Below are 27,555 nucleotides of genomic sequence, written 5' to 3'. Positions count from 1 at the left end.
ACACTGTAATTATGTTTTAATACTCTTAAGATGTTGAAACAATAAATGTGAAAGATCAAAGATGAAAAGTCATACCAATGCCCTCCATGAAGGCCGGATACAGCCGGTCTGTGAGAAGAGGTTCTGGCAGCTCTCTGAAATACAATTTCAGTGTCCCTGCTATAGCATTAATGTCCATATCACTTAACATCATCAGGATATCTTTGGTATCTGAGTAAGAGAGAGAGAGAGAGAGAGAGAGAGAGAGAGAGAGAGAGAGAGAGAGAGAGAGAGAGAGAGAGAGAGAGAGAGAGAGAGAGAGAGAGAGAGAGAGAGAGAGAGAGAGAGAGAGAGAGAGAGAGAGTAAATGATTTGCCACCATAACAAATGCAGGCTGAGTAATAAGCTGCATGACATATGACATAATAGTGAGTAACACATGTATGTTAGCTAAAGGTACGGCTCTTGGATACTTCCTGCAGACTCTGTGTGTGTTTATTGAGCCAGCTGACAGCTGGAGGGGGTCAAACCTCTACATGGCCTTTCCCACACTATTGCTGCTTTTAGACTCAATACACAGGACTCACAAAACCAATGAGAGTAAACAGAAACCAAAAAGAGACTGATGGGAAATCATCAAGAAAAGTCAAAGCAAAAGCAAATGGAGAAAAATAAGAGAAGGGATCTGTTTTTTTGCACCAGATTAAAAGCCACTCTGTGCGATGCTGATGCAAACTGCCATGCCATGCCCACCCCACCCACAACCCCAATCAGATTGCAATATACCACCATATCCACATTACAAAATAAAAAAAATTAAAGTCCTCCTGTAGTCAATAGTTTTTGTCAAAAATTCCTATGAAAATAATTTCTTCATGCCTTAAAATAACTTGAATGTAACTCTACACCCTTGATTCATTTAGTATACATGGATCCACGAATATGGATGGATCAACCTCTCCTTGCACTGCCACCTTAACGTGGTGGAGGGGTTAGAGTACCCGAACGACCCTAGGAGCTATGTTGTCCGGGGCTATATGCCCCTGGTAGGGTCTCCCAAGGCAAACAGGTCCTAGGCGACGGGTCAGACTAAGAGCGGTTCAAAAAACCCTTATGAGTAAAATTAAATCGAGGACCGTGACATCGCCCGGTATGGCGCAGCCGGGGCCCCACCCTGGAGCCAGGTCCGGGGTTGGGGCTCGTATGCGAGCGCCTGGTGGCCAGGCCTCCCCCCACAGGGTCCGGCCGGGCTCAGCCCGAAGGAGCGACGTGGGGCCACGGCAGTCGAAGGCGGGGGCCTCGATAACCCGATCCCTGGACACGGAAACTAGCTCTAGGGACGTGGAACGTCACCTCGCTGGCGGGGAAGGAGCCTGAGATTGTGCGTGAGGTTGAGAGGTTCCGACTAGAGATAGTCGGGATCACCTCTACGCACAGCTTGGGTTCTGGAACCACACTCCTTGAGAGAGGATGAACTCTTCACCACTCTGGAGTTACCCATGGTGAGAGGTGGCGGGCTGGTGTGGGTTTGCTTATAGCCCCCCAGCTCAGCCGCCATGTGTTGGAGTTTACCCCGGTGAACGCGAGGGCCGTTTCCCTGCGCCTACGGGTCGGGGATAGGTCTCTCACTGTCATGTGTACTTACGGGCCAAACGGCAGTGCAGAGTACCCGGCCTTCTTGGGGTCTCTGGGAGGGGTGCTGGAAAGTGCTCCGACTGGGGACTCCGTCGTTCTACTGAGGGACTTCAACGCCCACGCGGGCAACGACAGTGACACCTGGAGGGGCGTGATTGGGAGGAACGGCGCCCCTGACCTGAACCCGAGCAGTGTTCTGTTATTGGACTTCTGTGCTAGTTACAGTTTGTCCATTACGAACACCATGTTCAAGCATAAGGGTGTCCATCAGTGCACGTGGCACCAGGACACCCTAGGCCGTAGGTCGATGATCGACTTTGTGGTCGTTTCATCTGACTTGCGGCCGTATGTCTTGGACACTCGGGTGAAGAGAGGGGCGGAGCTGTCAACTGATCACCACCTGGTGGTGAGTTGGATCCGATGGCGGGGGAGGAAGCTGGACAGACTCGGCAGACCCAAGCGTACTGTAAGGGTCTGCTGGGAACGTTTGGCCGAGTCTCCTGTCAGAGAGATCTTCAACTCCCACCTCCGGCAGAGCCTCGACCGGATCCCGAGGGAGGCTGGAGATATTGAGTCCGAGTGGACCATGTTCTCCACCTCCATTGTCGAAGCGGCCGCTCGGAGCTGTGGCCGTAAGGTCTCCGGTGTCTGTCGAGGCGGCAATCCCCGAACCCGGTGGTGGACACCGGAAGTGTGTCCTATCGGCCCTGGTTGGCTTGTGGGACTCCTGAGGCAGCTGACGGTACCGGCAGGCCAAGCGGACTGCAGCTCGGGTGGTTGTGGAGGCAAAAACTCGGGCCTGGGAGGAGTTCGGTGAGGCCATGGAGAAGGACTATCGGCTGGCCTCGAAGAGATTCTGACAAACTGTCTGGCGCCTCAGGAGAGGGAAGCAGGCCCCTACCAACGCTGTTTACAGTGGACGGTGGAAGAAATACTTCGAGGATCTCCTCAATCCCGCCGTCACGTATTCCATTGAGGAAGCAGAGGCTGAGGAAGCAGAGGCTGAGGGCTCAGAGGTGGACTCGTCCATCACCCTAGCTGAAGTCACCGAGGTAGTCAAGAAACTCCTCGGTGGCAAGGCACCGGGGGTGGATAAGATCCACCCTGAGTACCTCAAGTCTCTGGATGTTGTGGGGCTGTCTTGGCTGACACGCCTCTGCAGCATCGCGTGGCGGTCGGGGACAGTGCCTCTGGGATGGCAGACCGGGGTGGTGGTCCCTCTTTTTAAGAAAAGGGACAGTGCGGTTTTCGTCCAGGCCGTGGAACACTGGACCAGCTCTATACCCTCTACAGGGTGCTGGAGGGTTCATGGGAGTTTGCCCAACCAATCCACATGTGCTTTGTGGATTTGGAGAAGGCATTCGACCGTGTCCCTCGCGGCGGCCTGTGGAGGGTGCTCCGGGAGTATGGGGTCCGGGGTCCTTTGCTAAGGGCTGTCCGGTCCCTGTACGACCGAAGCAGGAGCTTGGTTCGCATTGCCGGCAGTAAGTCAGACTTCTTCCCGGTGCATGTTGGACTCCGGCAGGGCTGCCCTTTGTCGCCGGTTCTGTTCATAATTTTTATGGACAGAATTTCTAGGCGCAGCCAGGGGCCGGAGGGTGTCAGGTTTGGGGACCACACGATTTCGTCTCTGCTCTTTGCGGATGATGTTGTTGTGTTGGCCCCTTCAGACCAGGACCTTCAGCATGCACTGGGACGGTTTGGAGCCGAGTGTGAAGCGGCTGGGGTGAGAATCAGCACCTCCAAATCCGAGGCCATGGTCCTCAGTCGTAAAAGGGTGGCTTGCCCACTTCAGGTTGGTGGAGAGTTCCTGCCTCAAGTGGAGGAGTTTAAGTATCTTGGGGTTTTGTTCACAAGTGAGGGAAGGATGGAACGGGAGATTGACAGACGGATCGGTGCAGCTTCTGCAGTAATGCGGTCGATGTACCGGTCTGTCGTGGTGAAGAAGGAGCTGAGCCGCAAGGCGAAGCTCTCGATTTACCGATCAATCTACGTTCCTACTCTCACCTATGGTCATGAGTTTTGGGTCATGACCGAAAGGACAAGATCCCGGATACAGGCGGCTGAAATGAGCTTTCTCCACAGGGTGGCTGGGCGATCCCTTAGAGATAGGGTGAGAAGCTCAGTCACTCGGGAGCTCAGTGTAGAGGCTCGGGCATCTGTTCCGGATGCCTCCTGGACGGTTTCCCGGGAAGGTGTTCCGGGCACGTCCCACTGGGAGGAGACCCCGGGGAAGACCTAGGACATGCTGGAGGTACTATGTCTCCCGGCTGGCGTGGGAACGCCTCGGTGTCCCCCCGGAAGAGCTGGAGGAAGTGTCTAGGGAGAGGGAAGTCTGGGCATCTCTGCTTAGACTGCTGCCCCCGCGACCTGGCCCCGGATAAGCGGAAGAAGATGGATGGATGGATTCACGAATATGCATATTAGTCCCCGGCCGCCTCCACTCAATCACACGAGCTCAGAATACCTGATTCACTCGGTCATATTTACTGTAGTAAACTCTACACAATAGCAAGTGGAAATACTGGTTTAATTCAGCCATATATGTTTGAACCAGAAACTGATTCAAAAGAAGTGGAAGAGCGAATTATTGCGTTTTTTTTGTATCGCTCTCTACGTCGGATACATAACGTTAATTGATATGATTAGCATTTGGCTTGACTACATTAACAAACAGTTAATAATGTGTTGCTAATGTTACACAAACCATGTTCCAATTCGCCATCTCAGAGTCAGACAGCTGCCTTCTAAAAATCAACATCCTAAGAAACGCTTTGAACAACTTAGAACATCAATGGAGAAAGGGATATAGTTAATCATAACACTGTAATACATTATATACATACAATTCACCCGCTATATTGCCAAATGTACCAGATTTTTCATATCACCAGAACGATATACCAGGAGAATCTGGCTTCTCTTGAGATCCTCCCTGCTTTGCAGCATAGTTAATGATGCTAAAGCCCGCCCCGCATGTTGACGGAATTGGTTACGACATGTTTGTGATGGTATGAGACTGTCTTTGAGACTGTCTTTGGTAAACTGCAGTTTTAAGAAGAAAGTACACAGCAATGGTGTTGACTGATGAATTTGCACATGGTTTGTCTTAAAGCATATTAAAAACATCCCATAGACATATAAACAACATTAAAAACTAGATTTTAACCCTCTGGGGTCGGCCGTCGCGACGAGCTCGATTTTTTCCTTATCAGTGCAAAAGAGAATCAAATTACTCTGTTGATTTTGATCTTACATATAAGTGTTGTACATCATTAGATCCTGTTAAGTGTCTATTTTTTTTTGTGGGTACTCACAATAAAAACAAAGTGTTATGCTTTTCGTCAAATAAAGAAAAATAAACCTGATGCGCGTTTTGCCTTCTCTCTGTCAGTGAGATCCATTCTGAAACGCGTCCGAAAAATTAACTGTAACTCAGTCAATACTTGTCACAGAGATACGAGAGATTTCTCTTTATGAAGCTGAAATTCTCTTCTTTTAAATGAAGTAATTTATTTAAAAAAAAAAAAAATTCCAGTTTATGTAATCCGTTTGAAACCAAGGAGAGGTACAGTTTTTTCGTTCTCCCTTCATTATCTTTAATGAGCCGAGGCCGCCAAGCCCCCAGAGCTTTTCACATGGTAAATATCTGATCTAACGTTATGCATCGCACACGCCCAGCGATCAATGGCATAAAAACACGAAGTTTTTCTTCATCAGATTCACTGATAGTTCATCGCGTTTTGAGAATGGCACGCTACTCCTTCAGATGATTCTGGACAGCGGGGAAGGATTCACCTTTTCCTCAGAGGAATTTGAAACTCGGACGACGAACAGCTGCATTTTGAAGAACGAATTGACCCCGCCGAGGATACAAGCTCGGAGTAAGTTGTTTAGTGTTATATAATTCCTTTTCTGATTATAGAGCTCAAATGAATTTTCAGACTATATTTTGCCTAGTTTTGGCTAGCTTTTGACATAGGAAAGATTACCTCACAGTCACAATATCCCTATACGTAGGCCTATACGCTCGTGTAAACTTTTTAAATGTGATATTAGCCTACTACATACACTCACCGGCCACTTTATTAGGTACCCCATGCTAGTAACGGGTTGGACCCCCTTTTGCCTTCAGAACTGCCTCAATTCTTCGTGGCATAGATTCAACAAGGTGCTGGAAGCATTCCTCAGGGAGTTTGGTCCATATTGACATGATGGCATCACACAGTTGCCGCAGATTTGTCGGCTGCACATCCATGATGCGAATCTCCCGTTCCACCACATCCCAAAGATGCTCTATTGGGTTGAGATCTGGTGACTGTGGAGGCCATTTTAGTACAGTGAACTCATTGTCATGTTCAAGAAACCAATTTGAAATGATTAGAGCTTTGTGACATGGTGGAAGTAGCCATCAGAGGATGGGTACATGGTGGCCATAAAAGGGATGGACATGGTCAGAAACAATGCTCAGGTAGGCCGTGGCATTTAAACGATGCCCAATTGGCACTAAGGGGCCTAAAGTGTGCCAGGAAAACATCCCCCACACCATTACACCACCACCACCAGCCTGCACAGTGGTAACAAGGCATGATGGTTCCATGTTCTCATTCTGTTTACGCCAAATTCTGACTCTAACATCTGAATGTCTCAACAGAAATCGAGACTCATCAGACCAGGCAACATTTTTCCAGTCTTCAACTGTTCAATTTTGGTGAGCTCTTGCAAATTGTAGCCTCTTTTTCCTATTTGTAGTGGAGATGAGTGGTACCCGGTGGAGTCTTCTGCTGTTGTAGCCCATCCGCCTCAAGGTTGTGCGTGTTGTGGCTTCACAAATGCTTTGCTGCATACCTCGGTTGTAACGAGTGGTTATTTCAGTCACTGTTGCCCTTCTATCAGCTCGAACCAGTCTGGCCATTCTCCACTGACCTCTGGCATCAACAAGGCATTTCCGCCCACAGAACTGCCGCTCACTGGATGTTTTTTCTTTTTCGGACCATTCTCTGTAAACCCTAGAGATGGTTGTGCGTGAAAATCCCAGTAGATTAGCAGTTTCTGAAATACTCAGACCAGCCCTTCTGGCACCAACAATCATGCCACGTTCAAAGTCACTCAAATCAACTTTCTTCCCCATACTGATGCTTGGTTTGAACTGCAGGAGATTGTCTTGACCATGTCTACATGCCTAAATGCACTGAGTTGCCGCCATGTGATTGGCTGCTTAGAAATTAAGTGTTAACGAGCAGTTGGACAGGTGTACCTAATAAAGTGGCCGGTGAGTGTATATTTCACTCAGTTTTGAGATTAGTTTATGACACTGATTATCATGCTAAAATACCTTATGAGTAATTTATTTTGTTTGCGAATAACTGCTTTGGTTATATAATGATTTAGTGAAATATATTTCAGCCTCCGGTAAAATATGTGATACTGTCTAAATACAATATATTATTTATGTATAAATGTCCAGTTAGGCTAACTGAAAGAAAACCATGTCTATATTGTGAAGGGTAGTCAACTTTAGCATGGGTGTGTTCACTTATTCTAAGCACTGTGTGTGTGTGTGTGTATATATATATATATATATATATATATATATATATATAATTAAATCGCAATTTTAACCAGAAAAATCTACAATGCATGCCCAAAGTCGTGCAGCCATATAGTTTCTCTTGATATCAGCATGTTCAAAGGTGTTTATTTTTTTATTTTACAGGGACGAGATGCCACTGATGAGTCCTGCTGACTTCAACATTCAACAGTCTCTGTACATGAACATGGTAAAATGAAAAATCAAACACCTTGGAAATGACAGGTATGTAGCTACTATGTTTCAGGAATGGCACAAAGTTGTGTGACTGTTCAAGCCTCTGTCTTTAGATCAGTGTGTTTACTAATGTGCTTTTTTGTCCTTTGTTGTGTATCTTTGGATTATGTTGTGTTGTAAATAAATCCAAACAATCTAAAAGCCATTCTTTTTTAAATCTCCTCATTCTTTGTGCAAGGCTCCTCATAATGATATGGCCTGATAGCACACCTAATAGGGCCATTATGGGAGGGTCTTTGTCTTTCTCAGGTGTGAAATGCATACATATTAATGAGAGATCATGCCCCTTCGCATAAAGCTTTCTGACACAAAACACGTCATTAAAAATGTAAAATACTTTATTGACTTATCTGAATGAGTAGTCAGGATGATTCTCACATAGTTTTGGAGCAAATATTCTAGGCTATGTGATACAATTTTCAAAAGTCTTGTGAAGAAATAATCAATATGTGTTTTGTTGCCTTATTTCAGAAACTTTAATTTTTAGTTTTTTCAATAACCATGCATAAACAATATTCTCTCAAAAATACAAATATGTACATACATGTTGCTCACATATTATGGTAGCCCTGTTTGTGCTAAATAGAGTGTAATTACACCTGTGCCATTAATATGTTTATAAGCAACTGAAAAAAGCACAAATGTCAGGGCATGTCAAAACATCTCAAGGACCCCAAAAACACCTTAGACCCCAGAGGGTTAAGGCTCATTTTGTACTTCTGCTTATATAGTAGTTGTCATATCCTAGTTTGAGCGTGTGAAGTGTGCGTCTAAGAGTCTCTTACTGGCGTCAAACGCAGCTTTGAGAGCCTGGATGTCTGTGGCCACTCCAGAGATCCTGTAAATGCCAACTTCATCAATACCTCTCTTCTCCACCTCCTCAATGCACTGCCGCACAATGTAAGGCACCTTGGATCGTTCGCGCCTGTGGAACAACAACAGGCAAAATCAATGTACATGATGTAAACAATCTAAACATACAGAGAACAACTGTGCAGGCTTTTTTATGAATGACAAATATTGCTGGTTCAGCAGGGCTGGACTGGGGATAAAATTCAGCCCTGGACAAATCCAGCCCATCTGGCCCACAAGTTACCATGTGAATGTTTTGCTGGGTTATAGGGCCTTAAATTGGAGTCAATAAATGAATAAATAAAAAAGAACAGAAACAAATAATGATATATATTATTGAATACATGGTAAATGCAGTTAACAAACTTAATATTGCATTTTTGTCACATAGAAATTAACTTGACTGTAAAACATTAATTTTGAGCTAGGATGAAGCAAATTTACTGCTATTAAATTCTGTCATCATTTACTCTCCCTCATGTCGTTCCAAACCTGTATGACTTACTTTCTTCTGTGAAACACAAAATAAAATATTTTGAAGAATGTTGTAACCAAACCATTTTGGTTACCCTTGACTACTAATGTATGGACAAAAACAAACAAAAACAAAAACCCAGACAATACTCAAATTATCTTCATTTATGCTTCACAGAAGAAAGAAATGAATTCAGGTTTGAAGTGCCGCTTCGTCACACTTTTGCATTGGGTAGTGCCACTTCGTGTCACAATTGGAGTATTTGCTTTTAGCAGTTTCGTATGCGCTGTAATTTAAAGTGCCCCCTATTATGTTTTTTTGAATACTCCCTTTCATGCAGTGTGTAATATAGTTGTCTGTGAATGTAAACGTTCTGCAAAGTTGTAAAGTCGAAAGTGCACGATCTAACGATCTAAGCGCATGGTCTAAAGCGCAGGGCGCAAGTGCACTTAGGGCGAGTCCGAATCCACTTTTGCTAGTTTAACGACGGGAAAAACTGTCTGTGCGCGCAACACATGGTCTACAAGGGTTGTCTCTATTCTCTTAATGAGTAATGGGTGTGTTTTGGTGCCTAACGTGAAATAAACCAACCAGAGACTCATCTCCCATTCCCTTTAAAAGCCAGTTGCGCTCGCGCCATGGCGGATTACATGATGGAATTTGTAAGCGGAAAGACTGAACGTGTCTCCAGAGCGCAAACGTATCTGCTCGTGCGCGAGGTTAAAGCGCGCAAGCAGACCATCTACGGGACAAGCAGACTGTAACGGGGTTCAGTTGTTATGGGAAGAAGGAGGCAGGAACCGGCGAACATTCAAGAAGTTTAATAATAAAATAAACAAATACAAAAATGAAAGTATAAGCCAGCAGAGAGAAAAAAAAAGAATCTTGGTCCGGTTCCCACAACGCGCTGCCATCTGGTCCTCCACCAGCTGGGCAATCTTCTCCGCGGTGCCTGGCGGTGACGCTGGATAGCCCCCGTTCCCTGCTCCTCCCCTTCATGGCGGATGGCAGCAGGCTCCGGCCCACGGCGAACGGCGCCGACTCCTCCGCTCCCTCGCGGATGGCAGCCACCCCTCCAGCACCCAGGCGGCCAGCAGCGAGCTCAACCGTCCCCCCGGCAACTCACTCCAGCGCACCGCCTCGAGCGTCCATGGTGACGGACTCTGCCCACCATGCTCGATGGCACCGCGGATTCCCCACAGCGGCGAGGACTCTTTGACAGCGCGTTCCTCCTTCCTCCCGGGTTTCTGCACCAATGTAACGGGGTTCAGTTGTTATGGGAAGAAGGAGGCGGGAACCGGCGAACATTCAAGAAGTTTAATAATAAAATAAACAAATACAAAAATGAAAGTATAAGCCAGCAGCCCCTCACGGACGACTGCTGGCACACAAAAACAAAACACAACGTAAGTTCAGGCCTGTTCCTCTCTCGATCTGCACTGTCGTCGCTCCTCCTTTATGCTTCCGCTCCTCCGTGAGAGATGCGAGACCGGTGCGTCACACAGGTGTCGCTCATTACCACTCACGCCACCGGCCTCGCGCCGCTCTCACGTCACTCGGCCTCGTCCTGCTCGCCACATAGACCATCTACGGGATTCTACCATATCTTTATGTATACAATATTAATCTTTTACATTGTAATCCTTTTAATATTTGGCATGTTTGTGTGCTGCTGTCCCTGTGTGTGTGTAATAAGCAGATTGTACGCGCATTGTGGACCCGCCTATAGGCGCACATTACTAACTTTAAATAACAAAAAAAATATTGCGCCATTGACTTTAGACCAGGTTTTTGTTGGTCAATGGCGCAGTCTATTTCAGTTGCCTCAAAATAGCAACGCGCCAACAATGCGCCCATGGACACAAAGATGGGCGCAAAATGCATTTGCTATTTAAACAACGTGGCGCAGGACGTGAAAATGATAACTGCGTCAGGTTGACACTAGCAAAACACACTTGCGTCATGCCTGCCGCTGCATTGCGCCGGGTGTATGATAGTGCCTATTGTCTCCCAAAAGAAAGAATCGACTCTGAACCGCCTTAACGAGTCGTTTATATTTAGAATCCCAATACGTGACAGTTCTACGTCACTAGAAAATACATAATGCCCACATGTGTTGTACATTGTCTGCCCGCGAACGACTTGACCAGCCCTCAAACGTCATTTTACTGATGACTGCTTCTCAAATCTCAAAGTTCAAAACGGAGTTCAACAGTACCCAGTTTATTTGGACCAGCTTGCTCCTCAGAATCACAACCTGTAAGTATGAATAATTATTTATATATTTTCTACCGGGTGTTCCTGATACGTAGTTGTGTGTTTTATATTGTGTATGTTTCCGGCTAACCAGCTAACTCACGTTATTACCAGGGTTCTAAATTAACTTTTTTGATCACCAGCCAATGTGGCTGGTAACTTTCTAAAGTTACCAGCCATTTAGAATTTCCACTAGCCAAATTTTTCCCGGTGAAAATAAGAGAAATTATGAGTGCCACTGAATGCATTAGATCATTTTATTAACATTGGCATGAAAAACACATATAAAGTAGCCTACAATACAACACAGAAATTGCAAACATTTAATTTCAAGTTTGGGATCTATCTATCTATTAGGGATGTGCACGAATATTCGAATTTTCAATCTGTAATTATTATTAAAAAAATAAAATACTATTCGAATGGTTTTTCGCAGTTATAATTAAATGCACTGGGTGGAGCGTTTGGATTGTATTTGATCACATAATGCCGTTGTCTGCCTCGCGAAGTTTGGAATTACTTAGATGAAAATGATAGCCTATTACAAAATGGAATTACGTTTAATCAATTATTAATTAAACTGAGTTATCATAATATCACCACCACAATTAGAAATCACATGAAATCCAAAGAAACACCAGTCGACTGAGGAGGAAGCAGCTGTCCATCACTGCATTAACGACTGCCGGTCAGCAGCTGTACCCCGAGGGAATCGTGATCCGAGATGATATCTTTTGGTAGCAAAATGATTTTGAGACATATGCTTCCTTTAAGTTTCGTTGAGGGAGACAGGTTTAAGAACAGAAAAACGCATGCTGTTACTTCACTTTGCACACACACACGTGTCTCTGCAACGTCTGTGTCAGCGCAGCGCGTTTTCTCACTCGAGCATGTGGATATTATTGTTTTTCTCAACATGAACGTGAAACAATATAAACACGTTAATCATATGCTGACTCGAGTATGTACGTTCTGTACGATAACTGCGCAGTCTGCTTTTCTTTTTCTTTTTTTGTTGCGTTTTTTCCCCCGTTTGCGCTGCTTGAGCTTAAATGCTTTTGTTGTTCATATTTTTTTTGTTTACACATATTGTTTAATGTTTTCAACTAAAAGAAAACCTTAAGATATATAGTAAGCTTGTTGTGTATATTGCCCAATGTATACGCTTGTTCAGAAATAATGACAAAAACCTTAAACTTAAAAAAATAACGTATCTCTCGTTAAATGACATTTAAATTTAAACCCAGAAGTCTGTCCCAACCACCGCCGCATTTAGTTTAATCTTAACTTTTTACTTTACTAGCTCCCTCCTCTTTCAGTCTATGCTCCCTGCTCTGGCTCGTTCTTCATCTTCCTTGTTTTTTCTGGTGGACGGACGCGTAGGCTACGCTCCGTTCGTTTCCAATTTCCATGATCATTTCTTGCGCTGATTTCACTGCAAACTGCGCGCAGCCAATGGGCGTATAAAACGTCATCACGTAGCATTACGGCAGTGTTCATGGGAAATGTAGGAAGTACTGCCAGGGGGATAAATGACCGAGAACAGAGCCTTATGCATCACCGGCCAAACTGGCTAGTAAGTTTTTATTAACACCCGCCAAAATGAATTTTAACCCGCATTTGGCGGGTTGGCGGGTGTTAATTTAGAACCCTGGTTATTACTGTCTTACTGAAATACTTCTGCTAATCAGCTGTGGGCTACTATTACCTTAAACTGTGTCTATTAATGCAGATTGTCTGTCGTTCTTACAACTTTGAGTAAAGATAAAGGATGGAGCAAATTTCTTTTACAAACGTTTGTTACATCAGTCATTCACGTTAGTGCTCGGCTAACGTATGCACCGTTATTGATACAGTTCCCGCATGTGCACCTCAATAATTTAGAAATATACACATCGGTTTGTTGATGGACATAGCCTTGTTAATGCTGATAGTGAGGAATTACAGTTGCAACATCTGATAATGTACCTCAAACTGAGTAGTGTATCACAGAGAAACATCCTGCTCAAGTCGTCCTTGCGATGGCGAGGTTAGGGTTAAATAACTAACATAAACAATTGTTTCATCATTAGAATTGTGCACGGATTGATATGGTAATTTACAGATATGGTCTTTACAGTGTATACAATCAGTGAGCTTTAGGAAGCCTCTGGACGGAGCTTAAGTTTAGTTATGGTAATGGGAAATACGCTGTAAGCAGTAGACCAATCACTACAGACTGGGCCATCTGGCCAATCAGAGCAGAGTAGCTTGAGAGACTGATTCATCCATCGAGTCGTTTGAGAATCATTGAAAAATGTGGTGATGTGCGATGTATATTATGAGTAAAAGAAAGTGTTTTTTGACCTTTGATGCATGTAAATCTGTTGTAGGAGACCTCCAAAACAAAATTAGGAGCCTTTAAAATAGCATAATAGGGGCACTTTACAAACAGCACCTAATATGGGTGATGTCTCCCTCGCTTTGGCGATCGGCCCACTACTCGACCGGCCCACCGGGAAAGTTTTGGTGCTCCCGATGGCCAGTATGCCTACTGTTCAGTAAGGCTAAACTACTGTATCATAAAAAGCCACTTCTGCCTTTTTTATGTCATTTTTTACTTTTATGTAGTATATTTTGAATGTTTAAAGTTGTGATTAAACTGAAGTAACAAAACATCTTTTTTTGTCCAAAAATAAAAAGGCAGGGTGGGGACTTGGTTCTATCTATCTGTTGTTGATTGTATTTTTAAATCCGGGTCTCTACAAAAATGAAGTCAGATCTTGCAGGGTTGAAGTTTAAGTGCACTAATAATTGGAGAAGTCCTGCATACGTCACCAAAGAGAAGTCTGTCATTTTCACAGAAAGGTCCAGTTATGACATTTTTATTAATCATTATGAGGTAAAAAAAAAAAAAATTAAACAAATGTACAGACAAATCATTCACAATGAAATCAACACCATTCATTTAGAAAACAGATAGGGTGAATTTTCATTTCATTCCGACTTTAAAGGTGATGATACAACTTTTTTGAGCAATGTTGCCGGGCAAATTGTTGCTTTGGCACTTTCCCAGGCAACAAATTTTCTATCTGGATACTTTAGATTGGTCATGGGCCATGTTGTCTCACCTCGTTACCTGTTGACGGCAACATTGCCCGGCAACATTGCCCAGCAACATTGCCCAGCAACATTGCTCAAAAAGTTGCCCCATGTATGATCACCTTAAGGCTTGACATTTCACTTACTTTGTTACCACGCTGATTTTGACCCCAAACACACCACTCTGTTTCTTTGATGGTGTCCGCTTCAAACTTAAGTCCCGACTAGTAAACTTCATGGAAAACTCCACTTTAATCTAAGAAGGAATGAGTAATGAGATAAATCCCACATAAGTCACAGAAAACTATATGTAATGCAATAATGCAAAAAGTATCAATATGTTTAATGAGAAATATATTATTACCCCATTCATTTCTATGACGTCCATATGCCAGTTTTTGGACTGCACGGTCTGTGGGTCCAGCTGTAAAGAGACAAAGAGAAATGAGAGTGAGGACTGCTTCATCATTAAGCACCAAAAATGTATGATGCAATTATTGCTGCTCAATGCAATGCAAACACAATGGCCTCACAGAATACTGTCATAGGTCAAAGGTTAGTGCTGAGGAGACCAGAGTGGACCATGAGTGCTGATGGATTATTAAATTAAATGCATAGTCCACCCAAAAATGAAAATACTTTCATCATTTATTCACTCTCATGTTGTTCCCGATGAAGCCGATACCCATACTCTTCAGGCAACCATTTTAAACCTACAAGAGCCTTATTTTTTCTAATCCATTTCCTCTCTCTTTCTTAAGTGTTTGTATGACTTTGTCATTAAAAAAAAGAAAAAGAGAAAAAGAAGATATTTTTGAAGATTGTTAGTTCGCATTATTAACAATAATAATAATTCATTACATTTATATAGCGCTTTTCTCTGCACTCAAAGCACTTTACATAGAAGGGGGAATCTCCTCAACCACCACCAATGTGCAGCATCCACCTGGATGATGCGACGGCAGCCATATTGCGCCAGAACGCCCACCACACACCAGCTTACTGGTGGAGATGAGACAGAGTGATAGAGCCAATTAGTATATATGGGGATGATTAGTAGGCCATGATGGACAGAGGCCGCTGGGCAAATTTGGCCAGGATGCCGGGGTTACACCCCTACTCTTTCGAAAACGTAGGTTTTTTTGTGACCACAGAGAGTCAGGACCTCGGTTTAACATCTCATCCAAAGGATGGTCTTCTTTTGTGTTCATCAGAAGAAAGAAATGCATACAGGTTTTGAATGACATGAAGGTGAGTGAATGATGAAAGTGTTTTCATTTTTGGGTGGACTATCGCTTTAAGGTCAGTGAAAGAATTCAGAAAAATATTTTTAGCAATGAATACCAATACATCGCCTCCTAAGGGAAACTGTCCCGAGGCTCAGACAGCCCCAGTTTTTAGTCTTTTAGGACAAATGTGGTTTATCAGGGTATGAGGGTATTTCAGGTTTACACATTTTTGAACGATATATCAGTAAACATCTGCACTGTCAAAATGCAAATGTATTTATTTGTACAGCAGTTTTCACAATACACATTGTTTCAAAGCAGCTTTACAGAAAATCATGATGTTAATGTTTATAATAACTTATCTTCATGCCTTGTAGTTGCATTTAGGAGTAGTCTGTTTCTATACCCATACTCTTCAGGCAACCATTTTAAACTTACAACTGAGCCTTATTTTTTCTAATCTATTTCCTCTCTCTCTTTCTTTAAGTGTTTTTTTTTTTTTTTGATAAAGAAAAATAATCTAAAAATTCCCAGGAAGTCCTTTCTATAAAAAAACCCTGGGAAAAGGACAGTAGTTTTTCCCCTAGTTATATAATATATCCAGACCGTAAATGTGATAAAGTTAACTCTACTACACTGCTGAATAAGAGTCCAGCATGGATGAATCAAACCTGAACACTCTATAATGAACACGGTCTTCACAGTAACACAGCACTATAAACACAATATGAATCAACAAAGCAAGAAATAAGAGTCACTACCGCAATAAACTTGTAACAGTCACAAAATGGTTATATTACGAGATTAAGCCATTAATGTCATATATTCCAGACTGTGTTTACTATTACGCATAATTCGCAAGAACTCACACTACGATATTTAGGTGCTTTACTGTCCTGTGAACATATAAGGAGAACAACTCTGGGCAAAATCTGTGCTGTTTCCATTAACAAACAATTCTCTGAGGAGAAGAAACTTAGTCACACACTCTCTCTCACACACAGCTCTTCCACACAAGTTTCCCAAGCTACATGCCACAGACAAGATGGATGGCTCTTTAGGGAAGAACCTCCCTACTCAAACTAACCTGTCAATCAAACACAAAAGTGAAAGTCACAATAATAAACAACCTAGTCTTGACCATCTCAAACCAGTTCTCTACCACTGATCACTGTTAGAAATCGTATTGCATTTAATTAAACTTCACTAACAATCAACATGAAGTAGGAACATGAGGGAACACAAATAGCACAAATGCTGACAAAACTCCCATAAAATGAACATTTTCAGGAAAACATGCCTTAGGTTGAATAGCTTTTTATGAGAATGTCTAATAAAGTCTGTCAAGCACATAAAACTGCATTAGCTTGTATCACTAAAATCAATTATCTTAATGCAATTAGTGGGCAATCATCATTACTGATGCTGTTTATATACACATATTAGGGCTATAATGAGATTATTATTGGATATTAAATGGAATGTTGGAGCCTTGTTATTATCCTACTAAACCAATATGACATGTTTACACCAATTAAATTAGCAGAGTAATAAATGGATATTTTGAGACCAACAGTGGTAACAGAGGGAGGACACAGCTAGCTCAAATTATCTAATATTTTAGAGACATATTGACCATGACACACAATCATGATGGTCTGCATGGGTCCTCTCTGATATCATTCCCTGTTACTCATTTATTTATTTTACCCAGTACATTTCTGGCTACATCCGTTTGATTTGATGGACAAAAGTTTGAAAATTCTCATAAAAGTCATTCTTTTAATTCGTTTTTTTTTTACCAGTTCATTTTTGACTGTATGCCTCAATAAAAAAATCTAAATGTTTTTTTTTTTTTTTCATTTAGAAATTGAAAACATGTTCATCATAGAGGAACCCTGTAAAACCCTGTATAAACTACATTTTAAGTATATATTTTTAAATAAATTAAAATAATCAGGACAAAAAGGTGAAGTTCCCAAGTGCTTTCCTACAAAAAACTAAAGGTCCCGGGGATCACCACACCAACACCACTTTTCACTTTCCTCTGGGAAATTTGGGGATAAAAGAGTCCAAACTGAATATCTATGCTATGGGATTATTTCAACAGCGTACACAATTGATTCCCTATAAGCCAGCCTGGATATCAAGATGGAGGTGGGGTGAAGGTCAGAGTGGAAACTTTTGTTCTCATCACTCTCTGTATGGAGTAACTACCTTCAAGATATTACACTAGTCAGTAGTATCTTCAATGTCCTCATTTAATCGTTCAGGGATTATACATACAAAACAAAGATGGGAGCTTCTCTGCTCTGAATTGGTTTAAATTTAAGACAGACCTGTGCTGACATGAACATGAGGTTTATGTTTCCTGATCAATGAGTTTCTGAGGAGCTCTGGTCCATCATAACCTCAAACAATCCCTCTAATATCAGCCACATGGAGATTTATCTTGAATATGGGAGTGATTACAGAAATATACGGTAAGAAAAAAAGGTAAAACATTATTTAACAGTGTTCTTGTTACATGTTACACATATTTATTATAGTACTAATAGTAAAGTATGCATAATTATAAGCAACTAACTACAAACCAAATGTAATTACACTGTAACAAGAACACATTAAAATTAAGTGTAACCAAAAAAGGTATTGTGGTAGGTACAGTGATGGTATCAGATGAGAACACCATGGTATTTACATTATTTAAAATGATGATGGTAATGCCAATAGTGCAAACATCCAAGGTACCAACATGATCCATGTGCAAAACAACATGGCTTTACCATGGTAAATGTCCAGAAAACATAGTATCATCAAGATAAATATAAAAAGAACATAATACCATAGTACATGTCCAAAAACATGATATTACCACAGGAGATAAACATGATATTACCATAGTAAATATCCAGAAACCATAGTATTACCAAAAAAATAAATATAAAAACAACATTATAACAACTAGTATAGAGCGCATAGACTGAACTTTGGAGATACAGATCCCCATTATGTTCTCTTCTTTCCTCTCGTTCTCTCTCATTCAGCGTGTCCCTCCCCCTGCCCACCCCTTGTCCTTCTGTACTGCCAGCCTGCTGCTGTACAGAGCAGGAACACAGTGTTCTCTGGCTGGCTTCTCTCTGCTCTCTCTAGACTCAAAGAGACTCTGCACTGAGGATCCTTACAGAGAACAAAGGGAGGAAGAACATGATATCAGTTCATTTGTTACAAATACAGCAGGTGCATGCTGCACACACAATGCCTTGTGTTATGATTGCTATAAAGCCTCACTACTCCTCTGATTACGTACATGTATATATACTATTCCTCAGTGTAGAGCCACACACACACACACACACACACACACAGGTTTTTAGCTTTGAGAAGAGCTGCTGACTGACAGACTACACATGGTTTAGCAAACTACTGACCTCACTGGCCAATTATGCTGCTCTCTCTAGAATAGAAAGAGAATTCTTTAAATACATCAACCAGATAGTTTAGGTAATATCTGCAGAAACACACTCAGTCTACCTTATCAGTTGCAATAACACAACTCTGTTTGATCAAAGTTTAATCAAATATTTAATTCACATTCCTTAAGTAGAGTTTAAAACCCTGTCACCATCCCTTTCTTCTCTTCCATTCCCTACTTCTAACAATGAACTGCACAGAGCAATTTTTTTTACACCAAATCAGCATATTAGAATGATTTCTGAAGGATCATGTGACACAGAAGACTGGAGTAATGGCTGCTGAAAATCCAGCTTTGCCATCAAAGGAATAAATTACAAATGTAAATATTAAAACAGAAAACAGTTATTTTAGAATGTAATAAATATAATAAATATTTTACTGTATTTGTTTATCAAAGAAATGCAGCCTTGGTGAGCATAGGAGACGTCTTTTAAAAACCTTATACACAATATACACTCACCGGCCACTTTATTAGGTACACCTGTCCAACTGCTCGTTAACACTTAATTTCTAAGCAGCCAATCACATGGCGGCAACTCAGTGCATTTAGGCATGTAGACATGGTCAAGACAATCTCCTGCAGTTCAAACCGAGCATCAGTATGGGGAAGAAAGGTGATTTGAGTGACTTTGAACGTGGCATGATTGTTGGTGCCAGAAGGGCTGGTCTGAGTATTTCAGAAACTGCTAATCTACTGGGATTTTCACGCACAACCATCTCTAGGGTTTACAGAGAATGGTCCGAAAAAGAAAAAAAATCCAGTGAGCGGCAGTTCTGTGGGCGGAAATGCCTTGTTGATGCCAGAGGTCAGAGGAGAATGGCCAGACTGGTTCGAGCTGATAGAAGGGCAACAGTGACTGAAATAACCACTCGTTACAACCGAGGTATGCAGCAAAGCATTTGTGAAGCCACAACACGCACAACCTTGAGGCGGATGGGCTACAACAGCAGAAGACTCCACCGGGTACCACTCATCTCCACTACAAATAGGAAAAAGAGGATACACTTTGCAAGAGCTCACCAAAATTGAACAGTTGAAGACTGGAAAAATGTTGCCTGGTCTGATGAGTCTCGATTTCTGTTGAGACATTCAGATGTTAGAGTCAGAATTTGGCGTAAACAGAATGAGAACATGGAACCATCATGCCTTGTTACCACTGTGCAGGCTGGTGGTGGTGGTGTAATGGTGTGGGGGATGTTTTCCTGGCACACTTTAGGCCCCTTAGTGCCAATTGGGCATCGTTTAAATGCCACGGCCTACCTGAGCATTGTTTCTGACCATGTCCATCCCTTTATGGCCACCATGTACCCATCCTCTGATGGCTACTTCCACCATGTCACAAAGCTCTAATCATTTCAAATTGGTTTCTTGAACATGACAATGAGTTCACTGTACTAAAATGGCCTCCACAGTCACCAGATCTCAACCCAATAGAGCATCTTTGGGATGTGGTGGAACGGGAGATTCGCATCATGGATGTGCAGCCGACAAATCTGCGGCAACTGTGTGATGCCATCATGTCAATATGGACCAAACTCCCTGAGGAATGCTTCCAGCACCTTGTTGAATCTATGCCACGAAGAATTGAGGCAGTTCTGAAGGCAAAAGGGGGTCCAACCCGTTACTAGCATGGGGTACCTAATAAAGTGGCCGGTGAGTGTATATACTGTATATATATATACTGTTACGATTTGCGTGGAAGCAAAGGCTGAAGTCGGATCTAAACGCAGCAGTAGACTTTAATACAGATTCAGAACAGACACTCGTGGTACGCACATTCAAACATACATTCAATAACTGACCATGAACAAAAGAGCAGACAGGATTAAATACACAGACGGGATGAGGGAACAAGACACAGCTGGGGCAAATCAGAACACAGGTGAATAAACTGAACACTAACAAGGAGCGGGAAAACTGGGAACAGGACTGAACCAAATACACAATGACGGGGAAAACTCAGGGAAACAGATACAGAACAGACATAACTATAACATATACAGTGCCCTCCACAATTATTGGCACCCCTGTTTAAGATGTGGTCGAGGACTTCTAAAAATTACTTCTAAAAGTAACACTATGTAGTTTTTCAACCTTCATAATATATTTCCAAGACCCTTGTGATGGTACATTGACTTACAATAGGTTAAATGACACGTCTGCCATAGCCTGACGTGGTCTGTATCGCTTTTACTTGCACTATGTAACTTCGGGTTTCGGGTAGTAACCCGAGTACAAAAAGAACTACAAAACTCGACTTCTTTACGGCATACGTCACTTCCCCCACCACTTCCTCAAATTGTCTGTGGCCTGGGAGTCTCCCGCATATTGATAGCGTCTCCCTGATGCCCGCAAATTAGTTCAAATCTCCCGGAATCTAGAGCGCGCATGCGAGACAGAACATACTGCGCGCATAACATACATAGCGCGAGCACGGCAGAGAGGCAGAGAGCGAGAGACCTTGCGAGTGTGCCTCACGAAAGCTAGTCAACCTGCCACTTTTACTTTGGTGGTAAAAAAAAAAAAAAATCACACATTTAGAAAAAAAAAAAACCTGTGTCCCACAATTATTGGCACCCCTAACAATTCCGCTGAAAAATGTAATTGATTTTTTTTTAAATATATTTTTTTGTAGTTGCTAAAGCTGGTCAGGGTATCTAGGAACTTTTAATTAGTAATTCATGACTTCCTGTTTCCCTGGGGTATAAATATGACGTGACACAGAGGCCTAATTATCTTACCCATTTGTCAACATGGCAAAGACAAGAGAACACACCATTCAAATAAGGCAGATGTGTGTCGACCTTCATAAGTCAGGCAATGGCTACAAGAAAATAGCCACTCGCCTTAACTTGCCCGTATCTACAGTCAGAGGAATCATTAAGAAGTTTAAAACAACTGGAACAGTGACAAAAAAGGCTGGAAGAGGTCCCAAGTTTATCTTGCCACAACGCACAGTGAGGAGGATGGTAAGAGAAGTAAAAAAAAGTCCTTAGCTCACTGTCACGGAAATTGCATCAAATTGCGACTAAGATTGAGCTTTTTGGCAACAAACACTCTAAGTGGGTCTGGCGTAAAACAAAAGATGAGTATGCCGAAAAGCACCTCATGCCCACCGTGAAGTATGGTGGAGGATCTGTGATGCTGTGGGCCTGTTTCTCTTCCAAAGGCCCAGGGAACCTTGTTAGGGTGCATGGCATTGTGAACGCTTTGAACTACCAGGACATTTTAAATAAAAACCTGATGGCCTCTGCCAGAAAGCTGAAGATGGGTCGTCATTGGGTCTTTCAGCAGGATAATGATCCAAAACATGTGGCAAAATCTACACAAAAATGGTTCAGCAGTCACAAACTCAAGGTCCTCCCATGGCCATCTCAGTCCCCAGACCTCAACCCAATCGAAAACCTGTGGGGCGAGCTAAAGAGGAGAGTGCATAAGAGAGGACCCAGGACACTGGATGATCTAGAAAGATTGTGCAAAGAAGAATGGTCAAAGATCCCTCTCTCTGTGTTCTCCAATCTTGTGAAATGATATAGGAGGAGATTAAGTGCTGTCTTGTTGGCAAAAGGGGGTTGTACAAAGTATTAACATCAGGGGTGCCAATAATTGTGGGACACATGATTTCAAGTTTTTTTTTTCTAAATGTGTGATTTTTTTTTTTTACCACCAAAGTAATGTACTTAAATAAAAGGTTGGATTTTTCACTTTTTTTGCATTTGGGTTCTATGTTGTTTAAAAAAAAAAGGAGAATTTTTAGAAGAACTCGACCACATCTTAAACAGGGGTGCCAATAATTGTGATATACACACACACTGTTCACATTCACACAGTATATATACATACTGAGTTGTTAATAAGAGTCAGTTGTTCATGTACCCAATTTCACGCAAATTCATTCTGTATGTTTGGACAATAAAATAAAACGATGAGCTCACAACTAATAAAACCATTTCTTTTGTCATAGTACTGTAGATTCAGTAACAGTGCAGACAACACTATCAAGACATATACATTATATTTACATTTAAAGGTGCAGTAAGCAATTTTTTTTTTTTTTTAGTTTAGTTTTATTTAGAGTTTGACAAGGCAGGATATTGAAGGACAAAACCCTGAAATGTATCGGTAACACTTTACAATAAGGTTCATTAATTAACATTAGTTAACTACATTAGTTAGCATGAACTGATAATGAACTGCAGTTATACAGCATTTATTAATACTTGTTAATGTTAATTTCAACATTTACTAATACCGTATTTTCCGCACTATAAGGCGCACCGGATTATAAGGCGCACCTTCAATGAATGACCTATTTTAGAACATTTTTCATATATAGGGCGCACCGGATTATAAGGCGCATAAGATACTGCAGTCAAACGTTTGACTGGGTTTGCGTTATGCATCCACTAGATGTGCTAAAGGGAATGTAGCGAGTGTGCGGCGCCGGAGGCGAGGCGTTTATTAGTAAGCGTGAGCGCGCTGGGGCGGGCACGTAACTTACATTCGCAGCCTGACTCATATGAGTATTCATGTGCGGCGGCTCGCTGACAGCAACAGCTGGCTGTTTTGAATGAGACGACCCGGTTACTGTGAACGGGGAGCGCTTTATGAACATTCTGTGCCGCGCGAGCAGCGCCGGGGACAGTGTGTCTGTTCGTGTGTCTGTTAGTAATGGTGTGTTCACACCGAACGCGAATAGAGCGTCAAATACGCGTCTATCGCGTCTAGTTAGACGCTTGAACATTCGCTGAACATTAGACATTCGCGGCAAACGCGTCGCCTAATTCGCGTCATTCGCAACGCCCGGCGCGAATGATGCGTCTATTCGCGTCTTGCATTGACTTTGTATGTAATCTACTCGCGCAAATAATTAAATTCGCGTTCGGTGTGAACACACGATTACACACATAACCTGATTTATACGAGGTTGAACTGGCCGTGTGAAAGAGCGGGCATAAGATGGACACGAGCGCGAGTTCGCGGTTGAATTTAATAACGCGGAGCGTTATTAACCAATTGATCCATATATAAGGCGCTCCGGATTATAGGGCACACTGTCGTTTTTTGAGAAAATTAAAGGCTTTTAAGTGCGCCTTATAGTGCGGAAAATACAGTACTTTATTAAAATCTTGTTAACATTAGTTAATGCACTGTGAACTAACATGAACAAACAATGAACAGCGGTATTTTTATTAACTAACATTAACAAAGATTAATAAATACTGTAACAAATGTATTGCTCATGGTTAGGTCATGTTAGTTAATACACTAACTAATGTTAACTAAAGAACCTTATTGTAAAGTGTTACCAATGTATCAAACAAAACATACTCAAAACAACCTTGTACCTAATAAAAAAAAAAAAAAAAAAAATTAAACAAACTAACAGGTGAAGTAAAACAGATGCACAGAAAAACCTAAAATACATCAGGCTTCATACAAAAAACCTGTAAATTATTTATAAAACAATTTAAGAGCACGTGGAATAAAATAAAGTAGTTTAGAAAAAGTGCGTAGAGTGGCCTCGTCGCACCTCTCACTCAGTGATGGGAGAGTAGAAGTTGGAACACCTATTATCCGACAGCAACGTTTTTGGACCCTCTCTAACTCATCAGAGAGACCTTTAGGTAGTCCACCCCATACTGGGCTAGCGTACTCAAGAACTGGCCGTATAAATGTCAAATATACTTTCATTAAAACATCACAGGGGAGACCAGCGTTTTTAGCAACACAGAGATAGTGGATTCTAGGACGCACCTTCGAAATCATGTACTTAATGTGGGCGTCCCAGACGGATCAGAAGAAATTTGAACTCCAAGCAGTTTAAAGGTAGCCTGGATGCCAGCCCAAAACCCGCCCACAACATTTTTTGGTCGGGAAGTTCGGTCTGGACTCGATCCATTGAGGAGTAATTATGATCGGTTCAGAAATCGTCGGGCCAATCAAATTGCCAGGGCGGGCTATATACGATGATGGACAGATGATCTGCAGTTACGTAATCATCACTTTATCAAAGAGTGCTTGGGTTGAACTGGTTTCCCTCAAAGTTGACTGCAGCTGGAGAATCGAGATGTATAGATTCCGCTATCGCGTCTGTTGTAAAAGAAATCAACAGTGCATTCATTTTAAAAGACGAACAAAGAACTGCAATCAAGGCATTTGTCGATCGGAAAGATGTGTTTGCCGTCCTTCCTAGGGGATTCGGCAAAAGTTTAATTTATCAGCTGGCTCCGATGGTCGCTAAAAAGATGGGACGCAATGAAAACCCTGTGGTCGTTGTGGTTTCTCCTTTGGTTGCACTCATGGAGGACCAAGTAAAAGAAGCAACACTCATTATTTTCAGATTATTTTACTACTACTTCCAGCGTGCGTGCAGTTGAGTTCTGTTGACAACTATGCGTAGCTCAACATACCTCACTTACTGCGTTGCTCTGATTGGTTGTAGGTCTATTCAATTGAGTGCAGAGTTTTTTTTTCCTGGTTCGGTTAAGACACGCCTCATAATCAAAGCCCTATGGAGCAGTATCAGACTCACATTCTGACTAGAATATGAGTATGACAAAGTCAGGCTAGTTTAAAGGTGGAAACTCTGCTAAATTACATGTCCTGATATTACAGGAGAGGAAGGGCAGGGAATGTTTTCATCTTTCCTGGCACTAATGACCATGTCCACTGTCTTACCTCCGTTCATTGCCAATGAAAATTCCTGTCCCCATTCCGCCACTGAATCCAAGGCCTTCTGGGTTAGCCCTGGTAAGGATCCCATCAAAAATTCAGTGATTGTTAAATCATTGGCATATTTTACCGGAATGACTGAAGGAGGCAGACGAGAATCCAAGCTGTTTATGGAGATGACAAAAAGCAGAGGGGATAGAAGTCCCCCCTGAGGAACACCAGCTGAAATTGGATAGGAGTTAGACACACAGGAGCCCCACTTCACCTCAATTTCTGAGAAACGCTGTTAAAAGTGGATCGGCCCGAGCACCACAACACACTTGAAGCCAATCAACAGTAGCAGTATCTACACTCATGATGGGGAAGGAGAGAATGTGAGCTAGAGGGAGATTTGAAGAAAGACTGTAGACAGAGAGATGGCTGAGAAGCCTGGATGCCAGACCGAACCCCGCCCACAACATTTTTTGGTCGGGAAGTTCGGTCTGGACTTGATCCGTTGAGGAGTAATTATGCTCGATCCAGAAATGTTCGGGCCAATCAAATCGCCAGGGCGTGCTTTATACGATGATGGACAGATGATCAACAGTTACGTAATCATCCACGTCACCAAAGAGCGCTTGGGTTGAATTCGTTTACAACAAAGATGACTGCCGCTGCAGAATTGAGATTTTACGAGTTCAAACTTACAAATAAGTCAGATAGAATAAATGCGTATAGAAGATATCGACAGCGCATTAATTTTAAAGGAGGAACAGAGAACCGCGATCAAGGCATTTCTCGATCGGAAATATGAATGAAGAACATGCGTCATTTACTCCGTTGCTCTGATTGGTTGTAGGTCTATCCAATTGAGTGCAGAGGCATTTTCTTTCATGGTTCGGTTGAAACATGCCCCATAATCACAGCCCAATGGAGCAGTATCAGACTCATATTCTGACTAGAATCTGAGTATGACGAAGTCAGGCTAATGGCTGAGAGACATTACAAAATAAAAAAAGGACAGATGAATATCACTGGAAAAAGAAGGGTTATGATCAGGCAAGAGCTTTAGGACCAGCGTTAACCCCCTAGGGTCGGCTGTCACGGCGGCATGACCACCTTACTTTTCTTTCTTAGTGCGAAAGAAACTCAAAATACTCTGTCAATTTTTGTCATACAGATATATGTTATACATCATTCGAAACTGTTAAGTGTCTACTTTTATTTGAGTACACTCACAATAGCAACAAAACTTTGTGCTTTTGTAAAATAAAGCAAACAAACAGGGTGCGCTTTCTGCCATCTCAGTCTCTGTGAAACGAGTTTCAAAAATGAACTGAAACTCAGCTAATACTTGCCACTTTTAAATTGAAGTCATATCGAAAACAAATATTCTCTATTTATATAATCTGTATGAAACCAACGAGAGGTACAGTTTCTAAAGGGTCAGCTTATTATCTTTAATGTGACCACACCCACAATCTGGACAGCCTTTTACAGTACATGCTAATCATCCACGTGAACCACAGTTTGGAAGATGCACTGTGAGGAATAAGCCTGGAATTTACCTCAAAAGAAGAAGAGCTTGATTGATCCAGTGGAGGTAAGTAATTTATTCCCACTTACATTAGTTAACGTGTTATTGTTACATAAACTTGTACACATTTTACTAGTTGAACTAGTGCCGGACTAAAATGTGTCGACGCAAACATGTTGAAATATGAAATATAGGCAGGCAGGCAGGCAACCGTTCAATGCTAAATAAATATACAACCTAAATTGTAAATTAAATTGTAAATCTAAATGAGCAAATATGCTAAAATAAACCACAAATAGCTTTGCTCAACAAGCTCTTAGTAAAATATCACGCTGTTTCATAATGTCCTGACCATCCTATTCATCAATATCAGATGACATGCTCAAGCCAGACACCCAAAGTTACCCTACACACATCTCTCTTTAGCATGAGACCAGTAGTTACAACTCTCACTTTGGAACCATCTTGGCATTTGCAGGAGAGTGTGTTTGTTCAGTGTGTGGTGTGGGAAAAAGCTGTAATTACTGTGGTATTCACAGTTTGGCGTGGAGG

The 27,555-nt window shown here is 42.2% G+C and overlaps 1 protein-coding gene across 3 annotated transcripts in view; it reads right to left on the bottom strand.

Annotated features, from left to right (window-relative positions):
• abr (ABR activator of RhoGEF and GTPase) overlaps positions 1 to 27,555 on the bottom strand; it is a 490,805-nt gene that overhangs the window by 11,588 nt on the left and 451,662 nt on the right. For all 3 annotated transcript variants that reach the window (XM_056236039.1, XM_056236049.1, XM_056236060.1), the window contains 4 exons: positions 14,470 to 14,529; positions 14,252 to 14,361; positions 8,227 to 8,366; positions 76 to 210 (listed from right to left, as the gene is read on the bottom strand). In XM_056236039.1, coding sequence (XP_056092014.1) covers positions 76 to 210; positions 8,227 to 8,366; positions 14,252 to 14,361; positions 14,470 to 14,529 — 445 coding nt within the window. The remainder of the gene's footprint in view (positions 1 to 75; positions 211 to 8,226; positions 8,367 to 14,251; positions 14,362 to 14,469; positions 14,530 to 27,555) is intronic.

Source organism: Rhinichthys klamathensis, unplaced genomic scaffold (assembly GCF_029890125.1).
Source record: "Rhinichthys klamathensis goyatoka isolate OS25496 unplaced genomic scaffold, OSU_Roscu_1.1 h1tg000019l_1, whole genome shotgun sequence".
Lineage (NCBI taxonomy): Eukaryota > Metazoa > Chordata > Actinopteri > Cypriniformes > Leuciscidae > Rhinichthys > Rhinichthys klamathensis.
This window is presented reverse-complemented; position numbering and strand designations above follow the sequence as displayed.